At 38.9% G+C, this 19,019-nt stretch overlaps 2 protein-coding genes and 1 long non-coding RNA gene across 3 annotated transcripts in view; 2 read left to right on the top strand and 1 right to left on the bottom strand.

Moving 5' to 3' along the window:
* Positions 1-7,736: 7,736 nt before the first annotated feature.
* Positions 7,737-15,683, bottom strand: LOC113464498 (uncharacterized). Its single transcript, XR_003389354.1, has 2 exons — positions 15,473-15,683; positions 7,737-7,883 (listed from the first exon to the last, which is right to left on the bottom strand). It is a non-coding gene; the product is annotated as an uncharacterized LOC113464498 (long non-coding RNA).
* Positions 10,463-14,260, top strand: Cnb (centriole duplication and spindle assembly protein centrobin). Its single transcript, XM_018026822.2, has 8 exons — positions 10,463-11,916; positions 11,977-12,082; positions 12,148-12,840; positions 12,904-13,130; positions 13,190-13,392; positions 13,458-13,720; positions 13,779-13,943; positions 14,024-14,260. Exons 1-8 carry the CDS (start codon positions 10,463-10,465, stop codon positions 14,111-14,113), a joined length of 3,201 nt encoding a protein of 1,066 aa, XP_017882311.1. The 3' UTR covers positions 14,114-14,260.
* Karl (lipocalin/cytosolic fatty acid-binding protein Karl) overlaps positions 15,683-19,019 on the top strand; it is a 3,901-nt gene continuing 564 nt past the window's right edge. Inside the window, exons 1-2 of the mRNA XM_018026466.2 lie at positions 15,683-16,021; positions 18,703-18,931. Coding sequence (XP_017881955.1) covers positions 15,872-16,021; positions 18,703-18,931 — 379 coding nt within the window. The 5' untranslated portion in view covers positions 15,683-15,871. The remainder of the gene's footprint in view (positions 16,022-18,702; positions 18,932-19,019) is intronic.

The raw sequence follows: 19,019 nt of genomic DNA, 5'->3' as shown, positions 1-19,019 counted from the left end.
TGTTAGTACAGTATATGATTGATGCTCCTATAGATAACAGAAATCTGATCATGAATGCAAAAATTCTAAATAACAATCCTCTGTACGAAGACAGCTACTTACGTAGCAAACATTGTGTGCTCTGTATGTACATTTAAATTTCTCACGGATGCATAAACATCGAGCGGGCCAATATAATTCAAAGTCTTTTTTAACCGTGTGCTACCGTCATTTTTCTAGCAACAATGCACGGCTCCAACGTTTTCCAGGCAATCGAATTCCAGCTTCGCTTTGTCCCGCGTTCCTTTCACGATTTTCCTTTATTCTACCATCCAACGTTTTTCCACCGCCCCCGTTGCCACATCGAGTTTACACGCAGATCCGTTTCTTTTCGCATCCCGCGGCGTGCTTACCTACATATGTATATATCACCCAGACACTGTGTGTCCACGTGCGCAGGTGTGTACCTACTACCCACTTGCATAGATAGATAGATAGATGCACGCGAGCCACGTATGTATGTACGTACTCAAACCCGACATCCAAGCCACGCGGAAGGGAACGTAATAGGTCTTCGTCTCCGGGTTCTCTCAATGTAAATTTGCACATGCTCGAGGTTACCCGACGCGTCCTCGACGGTCCGCACGTCTGCGCGCTCGCAAGAAGTCTCCGCCCGACGATTCCGCGCGACTGCTTTTCCACAGATTCCAAGGAATTTCTATAATGGAGGTAACACGGCGAGGACGACACGACGCGTCCCGTCATCTCGCGCCGGTTTCGATCAGACCGTCGATCTTTACACGTAAACCTCTGTTCGCGTCGAACGGTTTGCCACGTTTAAATCGTCTTTGTCGAATCGCGACAGAAAACTCGTCGCGCTTCATTGGCTTTCCAGAGGGGATGGAACTTGATTTTCCCCTTTATCCGACGAGATTCACGCGAATCCAGCGTTTCAGCAATGAAATATTGTTGGCAGGAGTTTGAAAAAAAAAATGTTTTCATCGATGAAAATAAAAAGCTCAAATGTCTGGGCGAATATTATAACTCGTTGGTACTTGAGCTTGGATTCGAATAGAAACAGCAGCTGTGGAGCAAAAAACAGGAGCAGAGAAAAGGAAGACGCGATAAACCATAAGGCAAGGGGACAGGGAGAGAGACAGAGCGTGAGGAAGCGGCGGTGGCCGCGTGCGAGCACTTCTCAAGCTTTGATTAGCCACGGATCAAAGGTACGGTTAATGGAAGCGAACGATGCCTGACCTGTGACGGTGGAGGGCTCGCCCCGAGAAAAAGAATCAAAAAGCTGCTGCGTGAGATCAGAAAATACCAGGATCAATGACGAGACGCAGCGTTTGAAACTTTCAACCTGTGCTCATGGTCACACGATTTTTCGAACCACTGATTCTCCCGAGTTTGTGAGAGTCTGCGCGATCATGTCGAACAAATTGGCTGTTGATACGCGAATACTAACACGGATATCCATGAGAAGAATTAGTTATATTGTTCCTTGCGAATATCATCGTCAAAGATATTTAATAGTTTTATATAAATATATATTAGGGCAGAATTTTTTACAACATTTTCGGATGAGAAAAGTATGACATTTTTTATTACAGCAAAAAGCACGAATGGAGCGTCATGCATAGCTTTGCTCTCTTTTTGCGCGATTGTTCATTGTCCTAAAACAGCAGGAGACTACGTATTCCTCTGTTTTATGAGTTTTACGATTTTATATGAAATTCCACGATTTTATTATGGTTTTATAGTTAATACGATTCTCTTGGCTGTTACATTCAAATTGATGAAGAATCTGGTTCGTCTTATTCTAGTTTTGAATTACTACATACAGAAAGGATGTGGTTTTATTATTAATGCCAGAAATTACTCAGCGAGTTCCGTTCTCTTCTTTTCACGGTGTACGCCATTTCCCCGCAGCTCTTTTTCTCGGTGCGAGCGAAGCATAAATTTATAACCCGGGCGCGAAAGCCGCGTCTAGATGAGGAGAACACGGTCGCGTAGACGAGACTCGTTTCGCGCAATATCCGTTGGAGTGGCGGGCGAAAACCGTTGCTCATCACTCAAACGATGACAAGTGATGCTGACTGATGCTCGTCGGCGCTCCCGAACCGTTTCCTTTTCCTTCTGGTCAACGCTTTTCGGTGCTCGCGAAAGGAACGGCTCCTAATGGAGCGTGCTGGAAAAAGAGCTACCGAATCTAGTCCGAGACGTTGACGTCGCGTCATTTTAAGAGCGCACGGTTAAAGAGGCCAAGCCTGTGACCTGAGCAGTTCTTTCAGGGAACCGCAAACAGAAGAAATAAAAAGTTAATCATTTATTATTTCGAACGTGTCGTTGAATGAACTCTCTTAAGACTAGTATTTTAAACATAAGGCAATCGTTCTTGTTTAGGGCAACCCTCAATATTTGCCTTTATTTTTATCGAATCAAAATGTTTTCCAAAACTCTGCAAGCTCGAAAGGAAATTGAAGCTTTCTACATCGCTCAAATGGTCGCTACTAAAGTTCCGAAGAGAAATGAACGAAATGGAATTCAAGAATCACGAAAGTCGTGGATTGAAGTGGTCTAACGTTGCAATCGGTTTCGCCGATACGCGTAATATACATGTATTCATAAATCCCTTTGTAAAATAAAAAAGGAGCATGAAGGAATAGTCACAGTAAGTCTGATTCGTATGGGTTTTGATTTTGGAATAGTGCAACAGGTTCAATAAGGGACTTGACTTTAGTTTTCAAAGAGTTCGCATCGGCATTGGGAAAAAACCTATTTGGACGTAGTCTATAGAGACGCCTATTTGAGGCTTCTATCGTGAAGGATTCAAAGACTGCCCAGATGCAGTTTAAATTTTACACTTTTTTCCCGAAATTGAGGTTTACCGGACTTTCGAATTTGAAAGTGTATAACTTCTTTTTATTAAAACGATTTCAGAAAAATCTTAAGTATTGTATTTATTTTCCTTAAAAAATGGTCTTACCATAAATTGTGTAAAATGAATAATCTGTAATTAAAATGAACGCTTTGTGATATTAATTATATTAGGGCGCCTAAGAATCAGATTCCTACGAGACCGCCTTAAAATGATTAATATCTATGAAAATGAAGAAGGTAGTTCACTGTCGAGCCCCTTTATCTGGTTAACAGTAGGCAGCGAAGTTTGTAATGAAACGCTCGAAAATGAAATTCTATTTGTTCCACTCCAGTTCGCGGAAAAGGAACAAATAAAATTACGGTAAATATTAGTTTACAAAGTACGATATTAGTTTGCGAAGTACGATAAACTTCGCCAGTAGGAGTAATTATACGTTCTACTACAATAAATTATATCCAATGTGCAAGTTTCCAGTCATTCAAAATTCATACTGTTTATCATTATATTTTATGATTTATAATTTGTCTTCAGTCAAATACAAATATATATATTCTATGCTCAACTATTAATATTTATTAGGCTGTTTGTGTAACATTAATAATTTTACTTTATTTGCTTCTGTTAACATTATTAATGACATTACAGAAACATAGGTTTAATTATTGAGTATAGTCATTCTGATGGACATATGAGATTTGAATTCTAGAGAGTTAATATAATACGATACATGGTATCAGTGGCACTCCATAATCTATAATATGTAGATAATGCTCGATTCTATCGATATATCGGAAGCTTAAATTTGACGCATGACTAAACTTGACGAAGGCGGCGTGAATATGTATGTACAGTCTCGTCCATAAATTTCAGAACACTTTCAAGTCTCCTCTGTTCACCGTCAAAAAAAATTCAAAATATCGTAAAATACATTGATTGATAAAATCTGATTGTCATCGAAAATGAATGACTTCATCAATTATAAAGTACTCAATAAAATATAAGAAAACTTTCAAATGGATTTCACCAAATCGCGTTATAGACGTGAATATAATTGGACATGGGCTTTTTCATCCCTGTAAGATACTGAATTCGAAATGTTACTTATGCAGAAATCTCGTATAGAATGCGTTCGCGTGATTTTCTCTTACCAGCCTGTTCCGCGAGACGATATTGGAATTCAGCTCTGTTTGTCAGCGTTATGTACTCGTCGCGGCGTTATGCGCTTCGCGGACCTGGTGCCCATAAAGCCTAGCTTGTTCGCGCGTCGCATCGCGATGAATTAAATTTCCGAATCGCGACGCCTTGAGAACGATCGATCCTTTATCCGGCGCGCCCCTTTGTCTCGCCGAAGCTAGTCATAAAATCACTTTTAACGCTGAATAAACATCGGCTCGTGACGTTCTCCGACTTAATGCCGCGTTTCGTGAATTAACTTCCCGGAATTTCGTGTATAGAGTACTGTCGAAGATATTGGCGAGCGGGACCGTGCTAAACCTCTTTCAGTCGGCTAAACGAAACCGTGATTTCTATTTCGATAATAATAATCCGTAGAGGATTATTTTCGTTTTACGGTGAATTACGTGAATGCTGTTAATTAGTTTTTGCGAAATGAGTAGTACGGCTGTGAGGACAAATTCGAATGTAGAGAATGGATTAGAAACAGCTACGTGGCTCAAGCTTCATTTCACTATTATCTGTAAAGGAATATTTGATTACCTAAAGTTATTTACAAATCAAATGAGGCAATATCTATACAACAATTCAATTTTATAAAATTCGCATTCTGAGTTGTTTGATCGTATCGATACTTCAAATGAAAAAGACAATACTTCAATATCGACACAATTGAAGTACGCAGCGGCGGTAATTGTTTTTCCGTTGCGAGATAGGTGCCTACTCGAGTCAATTTCATCGTCAAAGAGTTATATTTTTATTTATATTTTTTATATATTTATTTTTTAATATATTATGTAATAATAAATTATATTAATAATTTCCATTTAAATGGAATAATACAAAACGCGTGCTTCACAGGATTTTCACAACAATAATTCGCTAATTAACGTCCGCCTATCGCTCCGGGTGCTTCAATATTTCGAACCACACCACTCGTCCGAAAGGAGGAAGAAACAATACCAATATAATCAACGGTTAACACCAGATCCCCACTAGAATTATCATACACGTATGATATCCTCGCCATTCACGTTATTATTACCGAACGCCGGCGTACGAAACGTCAGCCGATGCTCGTGAGCGTATGGATACATTCGCCGGAAATTAGTATTATTATTATTACCAGATCCGCAAAATACTGTAATGCGATTCCCGTCGCTAAAGCTTCTTTCCCGTTGTCATCGCGGATATACACGAACGGTCTAATTTAGTATGCCCGAAATTCATAATGATTCGTTGAACTTTTCAAACTGAATTTCTCAATCAAAACTATGTGACTAGGTATGCATACTCCCTTTTTAATCGCATGAGTGTAGGTATGATATCAATTTCATCCGCTCCATTATTCTCTGCCCCAGATTGTTTTTTTCCTTCCTTTTGCCACCATGTCATTAAAACTCCATGAAAAGCGTATCGGATTACTAGACTGATAACACCGTGCGTTTTTTCCTCGAAAGCCATCGTCCGCGGCGAATAATAATTAATAACGACCGGGAAATATGTCGCGGGAATCGGATGCAGCCAGGGTAAACCGTGGTAGCGTCACGTGACTCAATAAAACTAGGATCGTTTAAATCAAAATGTGAACCCTCGTTGAGTCGCGTCGTTCGTTAAACGGATTATTTAACGCGTTGATGTACACGTACATAGCCATGAATTTGCTTGCTTATGCCGTTGCGGTCTCCGTTCATATAATACGTATCCGCAACGAACGCAGCCCGCCAATTAACGTAATCGATGTTCAACGTTCACTGCCATCGCCGGTCTGGGAATACAACTTCTAACATTCATGAATGCGTACAAAATTCAAATTGTAGAAAATGTTCTGTCCAAATGTAATTTGCGGTAAATGAAAAGGTATAAATTCGTTTAAACTGATGAATAATTAAATGACGAAGATCGATTTTGGGAATGATTCAGTTCGTTTGAGTTATACATACGTAGTTGCACTTGCCAAGTTGCATCGCTGCAATAAATACAATAAAGTAACCGAGAGGGAGCGAGGAAAGTTTTCACGACTGGATAAGGCTGACGCGGAACAGAACGATATACCGCAAATGCTCCGGATGAATGCATCTGAAGAGATACGGATGCCGTCTGGAGACGAGAACAGAGGACACGAGGCAAGGGGTGAAAGAGCTAGGAGGCCACGGCGCGGCGGAAGGGGCTCGAGGCTGGGGATCGGAAGACGGCGAAACGGAGAATCGGGTCTCGATGCACTGCAGAGACAGCATAGCCATCGGTCTTGCCGCGGTTTTCGAAGATCCTCGAGTTTATCTCGGGGAGTTTATCTTCGCGGACGGCAGGGAAGTGATCTAAGTTTCATCCGGTTGGCGGCCCGTCAGACTCGGGGCTATTCGGCTGCTGGTTATCTTTCAGTGGTGTCAAGAGCCTTGCCTAACGCAGCCCCTCGATAACGCCCTTTTCGCGTAGTTACACGACTATCTATCACGCCACCCAAAAACCTACTTTGTATCGTGCATAATGTTCGCGTGTCCCCCGGATATGTCTGCCATTATACATACCAGGTACGTACGTACGAGAGCGTTCGTGTCCGAGAGCCTGATACTAACGAGAAAAGAGAGTGTTTTAATTAAACGTTTGTATTCGTCAGACAGACGAAATATCAGGTATTACAAAGTCATTTAAATGGAACATTTATAATTTACCTTTTGAAGTTATTCCATTGCCGGTCGACTTTTAATATTTTTCTTCATGGTTCCAGTTATCCGAATAATGATGCCATAAAAAGTTTCAGTATCTCAACTTTGATAATACTCAAGACTTTATTATAATTCTACCAGTTTCAAATGAAACTTTATATTTTACAAGCAAGCCGAGGATTGGCTGTCATTACCTATGCCAATTTAATCTTTTACGCTTACGTAAAATCCAAAGGCGCAATTAATTCTCAATTAATATCCGCGTTTCACCCCGCGTACTGTAAGTCACGGAAGTGAAACAGATCGGCCCCGTCCTCCCTCGAAGATCGAATTATATGATTCCGGAAAATCCAGCTTTCACCACGTGTTCTGCCATTATGAAATCGTACGAATCGACGTTTAATTTCTGAATAACGCCGAAACAATTTACTCTTTTAAACATTTCTCGCAGAAAATTAATACGTCTCACATCAGTTAATTTATTATACGTTATAATAATATAGTCGCGTACAAAATACGATATAATTTGTCGGGCGCTCTCGTTAGAGCAATGTTTTTCATAAACACGCTCCAATAAACGGTATGAATAACATTGTACTGTGCGCAGCGCTAGTTCTCCGTATATACAAAATGTTAAGAAGATATGAAAACAGCGATACGTTCTTTATAACTACTATAGGTGTAGACAATGGGAAGGAGCGAAGTACGTATTCGGTTTCAGTGACCGAGAGTAGAACTGCTCCGTTGGTCATCCAATCGGACGTCCGATGGAGTATAAGGGGTTAAATTTGCTTTCTTCGCCGTCCCTCTTTCCCAACCCCTTTCAACAGGAATCGACCCCGTTAGGCCCGAGTTATTAGTTATCAGCTCCCACGGCGTTGTCAATGTTCTCTATATCTAGCCCAGGTTATTGATCGGCTGTTCGGAAGATTCCTGGCACCGGGGTCACTTCTGGTAGACTGCTCGTCCAGCAGGAAACGGAGTGGTAGTTATCCCCGGAAAAAGAAGATCAGCCAACGAACTTATTGATTGTACTTTCGAACTCGTTCCTCCCTCTAACCCCGTCCACGTTTCATCGTCCTGCTGACTACTGCACATTGTCGCGGATCAAAAAGTACTCAAGCCTAGCGATCCTCCACGACAAATTTCGTAGCGTCTGCTAATTCCGTGGATTCCTCCTTCTAATTACAGAAAAAAATTAATCGGATTCTAAAAATATTTGTTAGTATCCTGAACATGATTTCGCATTCATTTATTAGAGATGTACGTAATGTGGGTTTGAAATATGGGACATTGGTCTGAAAAGAATAGTTCGGTTCTCAAGATAACTGGGTCAAGTGTGTGTACGCACTTTACTAACTATAAAATAGACACTCTGTTTCGGTAAGCGTTACGTTGAACCATCGAATCTTGGTGAAAATAGCACATTGTCTTTGGAATCCTACGCTTTTATACTATAAAAGCTTCCTGTTCCTTTGACTAATTGACGTGCATTGTTCTAGAAATAAACTGGCAACAAAGAAATCTGGAGTTGGGATTAAGAAAACGGAATAATAGATAGATGGAGGTCGCGTCTATTAATCGAAGCATTAAGTTTGTACTCTGGTAAACAGATGGAATTGAAAATATCCATTGTTGCGTGCTTAAAGTGAGCTTTGAGGTTGAGAAAATATTTGAATGTTTCGCTCAGCTGTTTATAAATTACAGAACGCAGCCTATCCCGATTAAAAATAACTAATGGAGAACACAGTAATTATTGTAAAATATAAAATTAGAACAATCTTAAAACCGTCTGTCGAACAATCTTATTTCAATACAAAATCTCTAACCGTCTGTCGAACAATCTTATTTCAATAAAAGTTTAATCAACAAAACCTTCTGTTTTATTAGAACCTTTTTACGCTCATAAAATTATGTTTATTTCCAATTTTCTGAATTTGACAACGTCATTTTGAAGAAACGTAATTCATTTGATTAGATCAATCATACCTTCGTGTCGCTATAGAAAGAAGTGCGCTATGGTTGTTTAACGATCGATCCGTTAATGGACGATTAAATAAGAACGATGTCAGGAGAACGGAAGAGAACATGAAACTGTGTAAATATACATGCGCAAACTATATTTAGCGTACATACATCGGCGTTGGAATAAGTATTTGATTTCATCAGCGTCCACATCGGGTATGGAAAGGAAGATGAAAAGAAAACTGGAAATCAAGAGAACTCGTTATCGCGTAGGCATCGTTACAATTATAAGAGAACCAAACAGAAAGTAGACTTTAACAAGCAACGAGAACTACAATCGAATGTATTTGATACAAAACTCGTTAACTGTACTCGTTAATCGTGTAAATCGATCGTAGCTACGCGCGTTCCATCTGCGATAACGTTATCCCTCACGTTCTGCGGCCTGAATCGGTTTGTTTAGGAAAACGGAAAAAAGGAACAGAGATAAAGAATTGTTTCGCCCTTTACTATGGCTGCAGTTTAGCCGCTTCGAATAAGGTTAATAGGTGTTAGGGTATCAACAGGCCAGGAGGAGGAAGCCGTTCCGCTCGGAACGGTGCGATTCGTATCGCGATACCGATAACGCGATACCTATGTAATCGCAAAGTAATATTCCGTGCAGCTTCGAAATCCCGTTCCATATAACGAATCTCGGGATGGGTTCGGAGTTCATTCTCGAATACCGAGAACCGCGCGATCTGTGCTTTTCCGAGGGTGCATTTCTGACGTTTTCGCTGTACGCACGGAACATGATGATTATCGCTCTCGAATGGGAAACAAATAGCGTAGACGATTTCTTCAGCGCTTGCAAGGGTTTCAAGAGATTCCATACAATATTTACCGCAATAAAATGAACATTCAAAAATCTTTTAAAAAATTTATTCAACGCGCGATTCCTTTATTATTTATATATTTTTTAGTGAGTGGAACAGATAGCTCTTATTGGAAATTGAAGTATATTTTTAATGCATGATGTCTAATTAATTAAAAGTTAGTTTTTTAAAAAAAAATAATTAATTAAAAGTTAGAAACATGTAATAAAATTCCGTGTCCACTATTTGAAGCAACAAACTTTTAGGAAAAATGATAATTACTGTAAAATTGTGCACTTTTAACGCATAATTTCTAATATTTTAATACGTAATTTTGACATTTCTTTATTGAACTGTAAATGACTTGCAACTGTCTACATTGTCTACATGTCCTATAATTATTACTTTTGCATACTTCTTATTGAATATCTCAAGGATGTATTGGAAAACAACTTTTATTTTAAGCATTTTCGATGTTTCATTGTCAATAATTCTTTATTTATCACAGATTACAATTTAAAAAGAGTTTTAAGTCCTGTGTACTGCCATCTACCGATAGTATTAGAGTAGGACTGTCTCATAGTCAGCGTCAGCAACAGCAGTCAGTCAAGTCAGTTGCATTTGGTTGCAGTAGAGATGAGTGTGGTTAGGTGTAACTAGTTTTTAAAAACGAACTGTATTATAATGTAGTTATATTAACGAGAAGCGAATGATGACTGGAAATTGTTTAGAAATAATTACAGATCGTTCGTACCTCTGAGATTTCTATTCTACTTTTGATACTGAATGGACCAGGTACCGGTTTCAATCTTTTGTTTACACTGCTTACTGCCTTTCGAGGGATGTATAAAATATCGTGTAAATACTGTGTACATATAACATCGGTGGGAGTACATGATAACTGGATTTGATTTGCTTTTGGTGGGAGGAAATTCAAATGGATGATGAGTGATTCTGATGATACGGACGTCTTGCTTTTGATTCCGCCTGATCTGTTCCTCGTCTCGTCGTCCTCAGAGTCCGATGTTAGTTGCGATCAGGCGAGACCAGGCTGCGATAGTAAAAAGGCTGGAGTGATATCGGAACTGGTGGGACATATGCAAACGTTAGAGAGCAGAATCTCTGCTATTGAGTCTAAAGATAACAGCTTAGACGCCACTTTCTTAAATCACTCGTTGGAATCACAGATCCAAATTAGTTCGACTGCGAGGCAGACGTTACCTAGAACTAGATTCTGTGTAAGCGAGAACTGTAGCTTACAAAGTACACCTGTGAAACCTTGTCAATCCTTGTCCGTTCCGTCGACCCCAAATGGTCATACATTGCCAAAACGTATTAATTGTCGACAGAGCGACATGAAATTGGGTGGTAATTTTCCTATGTCTATGGGTACTAATGCGACTAACGAACGTGACAGGAACAAGCATGATTTTCTAACATCTAAATCCTCTGTGGTGGTACCTATCGCTTGCAATGTGGGTTTCCCGCATGTTAGCTCCTCTGGAAGGGAACTTCATTCTTGTCCAGTTAATTATAATCAAAACGCAAATGATATGTACATTAAGCATCCTTTCAATCAATTGCGTTCAATGCCGTCTACCTCGACTTTACTTAGCGTGACGGAGCAACCACAATCCATCTCGAAAACTAGTATGCAAGAAATGGAGCTATCCGAGGTTGACGAGCTGCTTCAGGAGATGGAAGTTACCGAGTTGGAATTATCAAAGAGAATAAACAGAATCTCCACGCACAATTGTTTGAAGGAACAGACCGCAGTATTATCTAATGATATGGGTGATGGTCTTAGGAACAAGGACTACATGTATAAGCATTCTATTAATCGAAGGCTAGAATTTGAACCGCAGAAATCGAACCATGATATTTCATTAGTTGCATCGAAAAAGAAGTCCGATGCTTTTGCCGACATATCTTTACCATATAATGATTCATTCCATATGAACGAGACTGATAAAATGATCTCAGAATTCAAAACGTGGCAGAGGAGTATGGAAAGCCAAGCTTCGAAGACTGGAGAAGCTGATAGTCCAAGGAATTTAGACAGTACTGACAAATCAAGTGTAAAAACAAGTGAACAGAAGGAGTCTGGTACTCAGCAAACTACGAGTGCAGACGATGTAAATAATATACATTCAGTAAATACACACAATACTCAAACAGATCCTCTACAAAAAAAGTTGAACGCTCCCTCACATAGCGAATCGACACAGTACAATACTACGTCATCAACAAATAGCGTAGAATGTAATACTTATTTACTAGATCCCTACAGAATTTTGCAACAGAACGGGAATATGCAATATGTAAATCAAGCACATGACTCGCCGTTTACCAAAAGAATGGCTCATGCTTCGACAAATACAGAATTTTTACCGAGGTACTGTCATTATGAATGTCTTGCATATAATTGATGCTCAAACTACTTTTTTTATCATAGGAAATCGCGAATTTTATCGTTATCAGATTTTTGGGAAAATAATGGGAACAAAACGCAAGAAGAAATACATAGGATCAAATTAGAAGAAGAGAAGTTCCGACGAGAGGTACACGATTATTAATATCACTGTTTTGTGTAATTTCAAAATAAATAATATAATTAATTTTGTAGCATTGCGAGCATTTAATTCAAGAGCTACAGAAGCGATTGTTAGAGCAGCAGGAAAAAGTTGCAGTGGCGCTCAGGGTGGATAATGAAAAAAATGAATTAATAGCACAGTTTCACAATGGGTGGTTGAAATTGAAGCAACGGGTTTATATATTAGAAAACGAATGTAGCAGTTTACAGACAAATCTTAAAAACGTAACGGAGAAGCATCAGTCGGAGATTTCGGAGTTTCAGTCACAGATCAAACGATCCGAAGGTGAATTGTCGAAGGCTTTGGATCTCGCTGCAGGATACAAAGAGAAAAATGACACTGCGATGAAAGAGAAGGTAGAATTGTTAAAAATTCACGCTGATGAATTGGAGAATTACAAATCGTTTGTCCAAGAAGCAGAAAGCCGATGCGAAAAGTTGAAGGCAGAGCGCAATAAATTATTGGAAAAAAATAAACAAACTGAGGAGACGTTGAAGTCTCTTCAGCAAGAGTTAGGTAAAGAACGATTAAAAGGCGGAGAAGTCCGGAATGAGATGGATGTTATACATAAAGCGTTAGATACTTGTGAAGCGGAATTAATAGTACTTAGACAGGAGAAGGAAAACTTACAATTGAAATTGAAGGAAGAGAACAACAGGAATGCGATCTTGGAGCAGAAAAACATCTCGCTGCTTTCAGCTCTCGACGATGCCAAGAAGGCAGAGGTATAGAATCATTGATAACTCTTTGCTTGAAAAAGAAATATTAATTTCAATTTTAATTTTTAGAAAGTAGCTAGGGATGAAACGAAATTTCTTGCTGAACAAAAAGAAAAAATCAGGGCCGAATTGCAAGATATCTACCAAAAACAAGTCGACGAAGTAGTGAAAGTGAAGTTACAAGAATTTCAAACACAGCTCGATGCCGCTGAGTCCGAATTCGTCGAGGAATTAAAAAATAGGCAACAAGTTATCGCTGAATGCGCAGCTAGGAAAATTAAGGATATTATAGATAAGTATGTATCTTGTTTGAGCGTGTTTTTATTATGTAATTAAAAATAAATTACCTGCACAGACATCGATTAGAAATAAATTTACTAGAAGAAAAACATAAGGAGGAAAAGCGATTATGCGAACTGCAGCTAGCCGAAACTCTACAGAAGGCGTCCTTTTTGGAATCGCAACTTAATACTCAACGTGTTACCAAATCTCAGCTTGCGGAACAACTTCATTCAGTGATGCAGAAGCAATGGCAACAAGCTTTACACATCATATCAGGTAGAATTATGAAACGCGTCACATTTTATCATTTGAGTTAATTTTATTCATCATGAATTTCGTAGATGGAAACATGGAAAATTTGACACCTCTTCAAAAAATACATGCCGAGAAGTTGTTCGAATCAAGGTGTCCAAGGAAGTCTGAATCGATGCCAAACTGTTCAAGGGCGTTTCAGGAACCAATCAAATTATCTTCGCATACGTCAGATATAAAACATTTTCGTGATGAGAACGATCGCTTTGCAAGTGCTATGATGTCGATGGATGATACTCCTTTAACTAGTAGGAAAGAGTCAAGAGACGACCTTCGAAAATATGTGAGAATGGTAAGTTCTGTTTGATTCATAAAATGAACTCAGTTTAGAAACTGAATAAAAATTGCAGATTGCCGAGATGCAGCAAGTGAAAGAGTTGACCAGATTTCGGGAAAGTATTTCGAGTCCGCCTTTAGTGTGCAGAGAAATACCAAGAAAGCATTATTTGAAGAAGGAGCCGAGTGTTAAAGACGAAGATAGTATCGCGTGGCAAGCTACGCCAGAAATAAGTCAAGTAGGCACTTGAATTAATTTATTCTTTTAATTCTTGTATCAAATTCGTGTGTCAAATCCCGTTTGTTTATTTTTCCTCAGACCACGCAAGATACCAGTGATTTTATGTCAATACCACAAAAAGTCTGTACGAAAGGGGATCAACAAAAAATGAAACCACCATGGAAATGACATTGTATTAACAATTATATAGATGATTACGGTGTCGATGAAGTGGATTGCGTTACATTTTCTATACAGTGCGTCTAATTAACAATAATTCGAATTATGTACAATAAATGTTTTTTATTGGAATGAAATATATTTTATATGTACAAGATGAAAATAAATGTCAATTTTTAATTACTCTACGATCTCTTTTCCCTAAAGAACAATCTTTCCGAAGTTAATCATTTCACGCGAGCTACTGCTATTCAGAGGAAAAGGATGTACGATAAAGAAATATAATGCGAGCGATAAGGCTTATCTGTTTCGTCCGATCGGTGTTAATTTATGGACGTCCGTTTAAAATTGTTTTGAACGATAACATTGATACCATAAATCTGAAAGTACGTGATTGTCTATTAAAGAAAAATATTTGTTGAAAAATAAATTTCAAATATTTGCTACTGTAAAAGGCGATTATGATAATTCCCCCGAGCTCGAAGTGTATTAGTCATCGTGTCTATTAAGGGAGAGTCCAGGATTATCCACACGAATAATACAGTTTTCCAATAATTCTATTACTCACGCCTACCTCGGCAACCGGACCTTTTTTGGGACCAAAACCGACATGACATTTCCAGCGTGAACAATGGATCAAAACAAATACAAGGAGAAATGCTTGTGGTGTCGCATCATCTACAATGAATCACGAAACTGATAAATCTTTAATTTCGAACACGTCTTTCGTACGACGAGACGGTATGTCGAAGTTATTCAGAAAACTGTTACTGAATCGCTTATCAGCAACGGTTCTTGAATAACGATCGCGGGGGGAAAGAACATGTGCGGTATACGAGTCCGAAGGCGCATATTAATTAAGACCATATCAATTTATACGTACGTTAATTGCGGCACGTCCGTTCCAACGAACATCAAAAGCACGGCCGATGATACATTTTGTACGCGTAATGAATTCCTTACCGCTTCAATTGACAATTACAGACTCTCAAAATACGATTACAAACGTATTATAAAAACTTAATATAGATGATAATAAATCATTTATATGCAGTTTCTATCTAAGCTTTATTTTACAGAATCATTAATTCAAGTCGATTCCTTCCGATCGTAGAAAGTGTCTCGTACTATTAGCAATACGGTGCTATATTTGTATCCAGCATTAGATCGCATTGTATTATTAATCCATTCGGAACCAGTTCAACGTATATATCGATCACCGGGAACGGACGTAAAGCTGCATAAGTCGAATATTATCCGCGTTTACCTTGAACGCGGTAACGTCTCGGAGCGATGTACGGCGCGGGACTGTAAAAAACCGGGAAGATACGAGCGAACGGGACGAGGTATACATACATACATACATACTCTCTCTAACAGTCGATGCCCTTCTTTAGCCGTGACGACGATATTACGCCTACGACCGGGAGTCCTGAGCCTGGCTAGGCTCCGGCGCCAGTTACGAGGATCTCTACGCGCGCACGGACCGGGTCGTCGTCGTCGTCGTCGTCGTCGTCGTCCGGAACAATTTGCCGATTGAAAACGAAAGAGTATCAAGAATGCAAAGGGAGGAACGTGATAGTAGTGACTACTACCACCCCCTCTTCTGTTTGTGCAGATAGTGGTAGTCACGAGCGCCGGCGACCGCTCTTCATTCTGACCGACTCGGTGGCCTTTAGTCGGCCAGGCAAACTTACCGGGAGAAGAAGCGTATGTAAGTTCCGCGTGTGCGCCAACCGGGATAGATGCTTGAACGTAATCGAGAGAATGCAGCCCAGAACGAGACTTTATACGCCTATAGTAGTGCTACTGCTGTCCCTGTGCTTACTGGACGTCTCCTCTGCTACGTGGAAGAGACGGGAGGACAAGACTAAGTGCCCCAAAGTGAAGGGCATTCGAAATTTTGATATATCCGAGGTACGTCGTTTAATTGTCAATACTTAGTTAACCGGAAGTTCTACTCCTGCTTTGCGACCACATTGTTAGTGGAACTCTAGTCAAATGCGGTTTCTCAAACTGTACACCGAATGTTGTTCCATCGATCTGTTTGTTCTACAGATCTGTTGTGCAATTCGATTGCAAATGGTTTATAAATTGGCATTAGAATTATGTTATGTACGAAACAAGTCAGAATCTACGTATATGAAAAGTAACACACAGATTAAATTTTCTGACTATGATCATGTATTATTAATTTGATAACGTAAGAATTTCGATGGAACGTTCTCGTATTTGCGGCGAAAGCTCTGTCAAACGCGTCGTTATTACGTTATATTAATTCTATTAACGGTCACTTGTGGATTGATGAATTCCCTCTAATTACTTGGACATCGAATTACTTATCGCTTATTGATATTCTGATTACACGAATTTCCGAACGGTGTGCACGCATATACAATAATAAGTGGTGAGAGTATCAGAGTAGCAGTGAGTTCGTTTGATGAATACACTTATCCGTTTTATCGAATACGATAACTGAAATTACAATTTCCTTCTGACATTCGGTATCTCGTTTCAGTTACACCGAATTATCTATGAAAGACACATCACGTTTGCTATTCCCTCGAATAATTGATGCTGATCTAATCAATCGAGTCGAATGACGTTTTATTGCACTTCCTATTTTTGTCGTATGTATTTAGAATTTAATAATTGATGAGAAAAGCTCTTTTAATGTTACAATTAATGCTTTTAAAAATGTATTAGACAGTATTTTCGGAATTCGGGTATATCGGAAAAAAAGGGTATACATTCATAAAATTGTTCGAATACGTTTATGTATCACATGTGTATATAGCTTGTGGTAGTCAGAGATTCGGATTCGCATAAAATATTGCAGAGGCTTCTTCCAATGGAAACCTTCAGCCAATTTATTTTTGGAACTTTATGTGTTTAAGGGAAGGCTATTTCGGATATACTTCGTGCACGTATAAAACTGCATTTGCTCTTCTTTAACCTTTGTCTGGATCGAGTTATCAACTTGAGATTATCAACTTAACTTCGACGCTTTTATTTAGATTACGATTTCGTTCGTGTACTACCATAACTGTGTTAAACTGGGTTAGTCATTATGATTATTAGTCCAGAATTAATGAATTGTACAAATAAATGGACTGTATGTAATTATGTTTTGAAATTATGTGTTAAAATTTTTTTAATAATAATTAAATGTCATTTAATGTGGAAGGAATAGAATAATACAAACAGTAAACTGTTGATTTTGCCTGTGTAGGTACAGTTCGTATATATCTAAAGTAATTTTTCGTAAGAACCTTTAACCGGAACTGATAACGGGAACAGCCAATCTCTTCGCTTTGGGAAACAGTAGGCTACATATAAACGATGACATTAACGCTACGCGTTAGTATTTTCCTTAGTGACCACTTAACTTAAAATAGCCGGAGCTTAGAACCACATTTTGATGCTAGAGAGTTTATTTTCATTATTCATCTGAGCTTTCGCAAGTTCGATATCGACCACGATTTTTACTCATTCCAGCGTTATAAGCAGATCATCTCTAAAAATATTCAACTGTCAACAAGTTTCAATTTTTTTACACTTTTCTTGATAAGTTCTAGAATATTCATCAAATGAACTTTGAACAAATTTCATGCTCTATTTATCACAATTTTTTCTTTACATTAAAAGAAAATAATTTTTAAAATCACTGGTAAATATGTTGGTTGAGAGCAAGTTTTCACCGACCAGATGAAATTCCGTGAATTTTCGTTTATTGTCTACCGGCATATTATCAACGTGTAGCGATAATAATCGAGACAGAGATGAATCGTCGCGAAAGGGACAAATGCGTGACAGAGAGAAAGGAGGACAATTTTGCATTGCATGTTGAAACAGAACGACAGTTCTGCACGACCTGCCTCACGTAAACACCGATGAACCACTCTGTAGTATTTGTACGGAACCACGATACCGAATTTGCCACTCTTGCATAAATCATTCTTGAAAATGGGACCGTTTATCGCGATCGCCCGGAACCTGCACGCTATTTTTAATACTAATCTATCTTTAGGTGCGACACGATTGATTAATAAATATTTCGAATGCTGTAAACAAATTGGAATTCTCTGTAAATATTAATAAACTAAAAGAATCGAATGATATTAAATCAAATACCTGCAAGTATGCTAAACCAAATAAACGTAGACGTATTTACTTATGCTAAAATACTTTAAGCATTTCATGTACGGGATCTCGGGGTTCTCGTCCTTAACAGAGCAGGTCCATTACCAGCGCCTGCATCTCGATTAACATTACAACGCGAACAACGAGAAAAGTATCAGGCGCGAGCGACTCTGCAGATTAGCCGTGAAGACACGCTACGGCGCATAAAGGATTTACATATCGTACTTTACAACTATAGAATCGTCGAGAATGTGTTAAACTGTTCACAAAAATTGTTTCTTCATTTTAGGCATAATAAAATACAAGTGCTAAACTTATTTTGTTAGCGATCAGAAAAAATTTGTAATAAATTTAAATTTTCGTACATGTATTTAAATTTATTATATTTAGGATAAAATTCTCGTGCTGCTTTTGACATAAAAAATAGTTGTGACACGTATACCTGTTTCTTGTAGTTTCTCGGATCGTGGTACATAGTGCAATACTATGCGAGCTCGGAGGAGGCACTCGCGTACAGATGTATGCGGGCCGAACTGTCCATTTCACCGGAGAGCGCCGAGGTTACCATGAACTTTACTTACAGCTTCACCGACGATCCCATTAACGAGCAACTTGTCGGCAACATCACCTGGAAGATACCTTCGCCCGAGCTGCCCGCCCATTGGGTGCACGCCGAGTATCCATGTAAATCAACGATTCACTTTCTCCTGGTTCCATAGTTTCATATTTCTCGACAGTCTTTAATCTATAGTTTTTTTTTTTAAATATCGTA

This window comes from Ceratina calcarata, unplaced genomic scaffold (genome assembly GCF_001652005.2).
Source record: "Ceratina calcarata isolate Rehan_Ccalc_2016 unplaced genomic scaffold, ASM165200v1 scaffold39.2, whole genome shotgun sequence".
NCBI lineage: Eukaryota > Metazoa > Arthropoda > Insecta > Hymenoptera > Apidae > Ceratina > Ceratina calcarata.
Note: the sequence above shows the minus strand (reverse complement) of the source record. Positions and strands in the feature narration are given on the sequence as shown.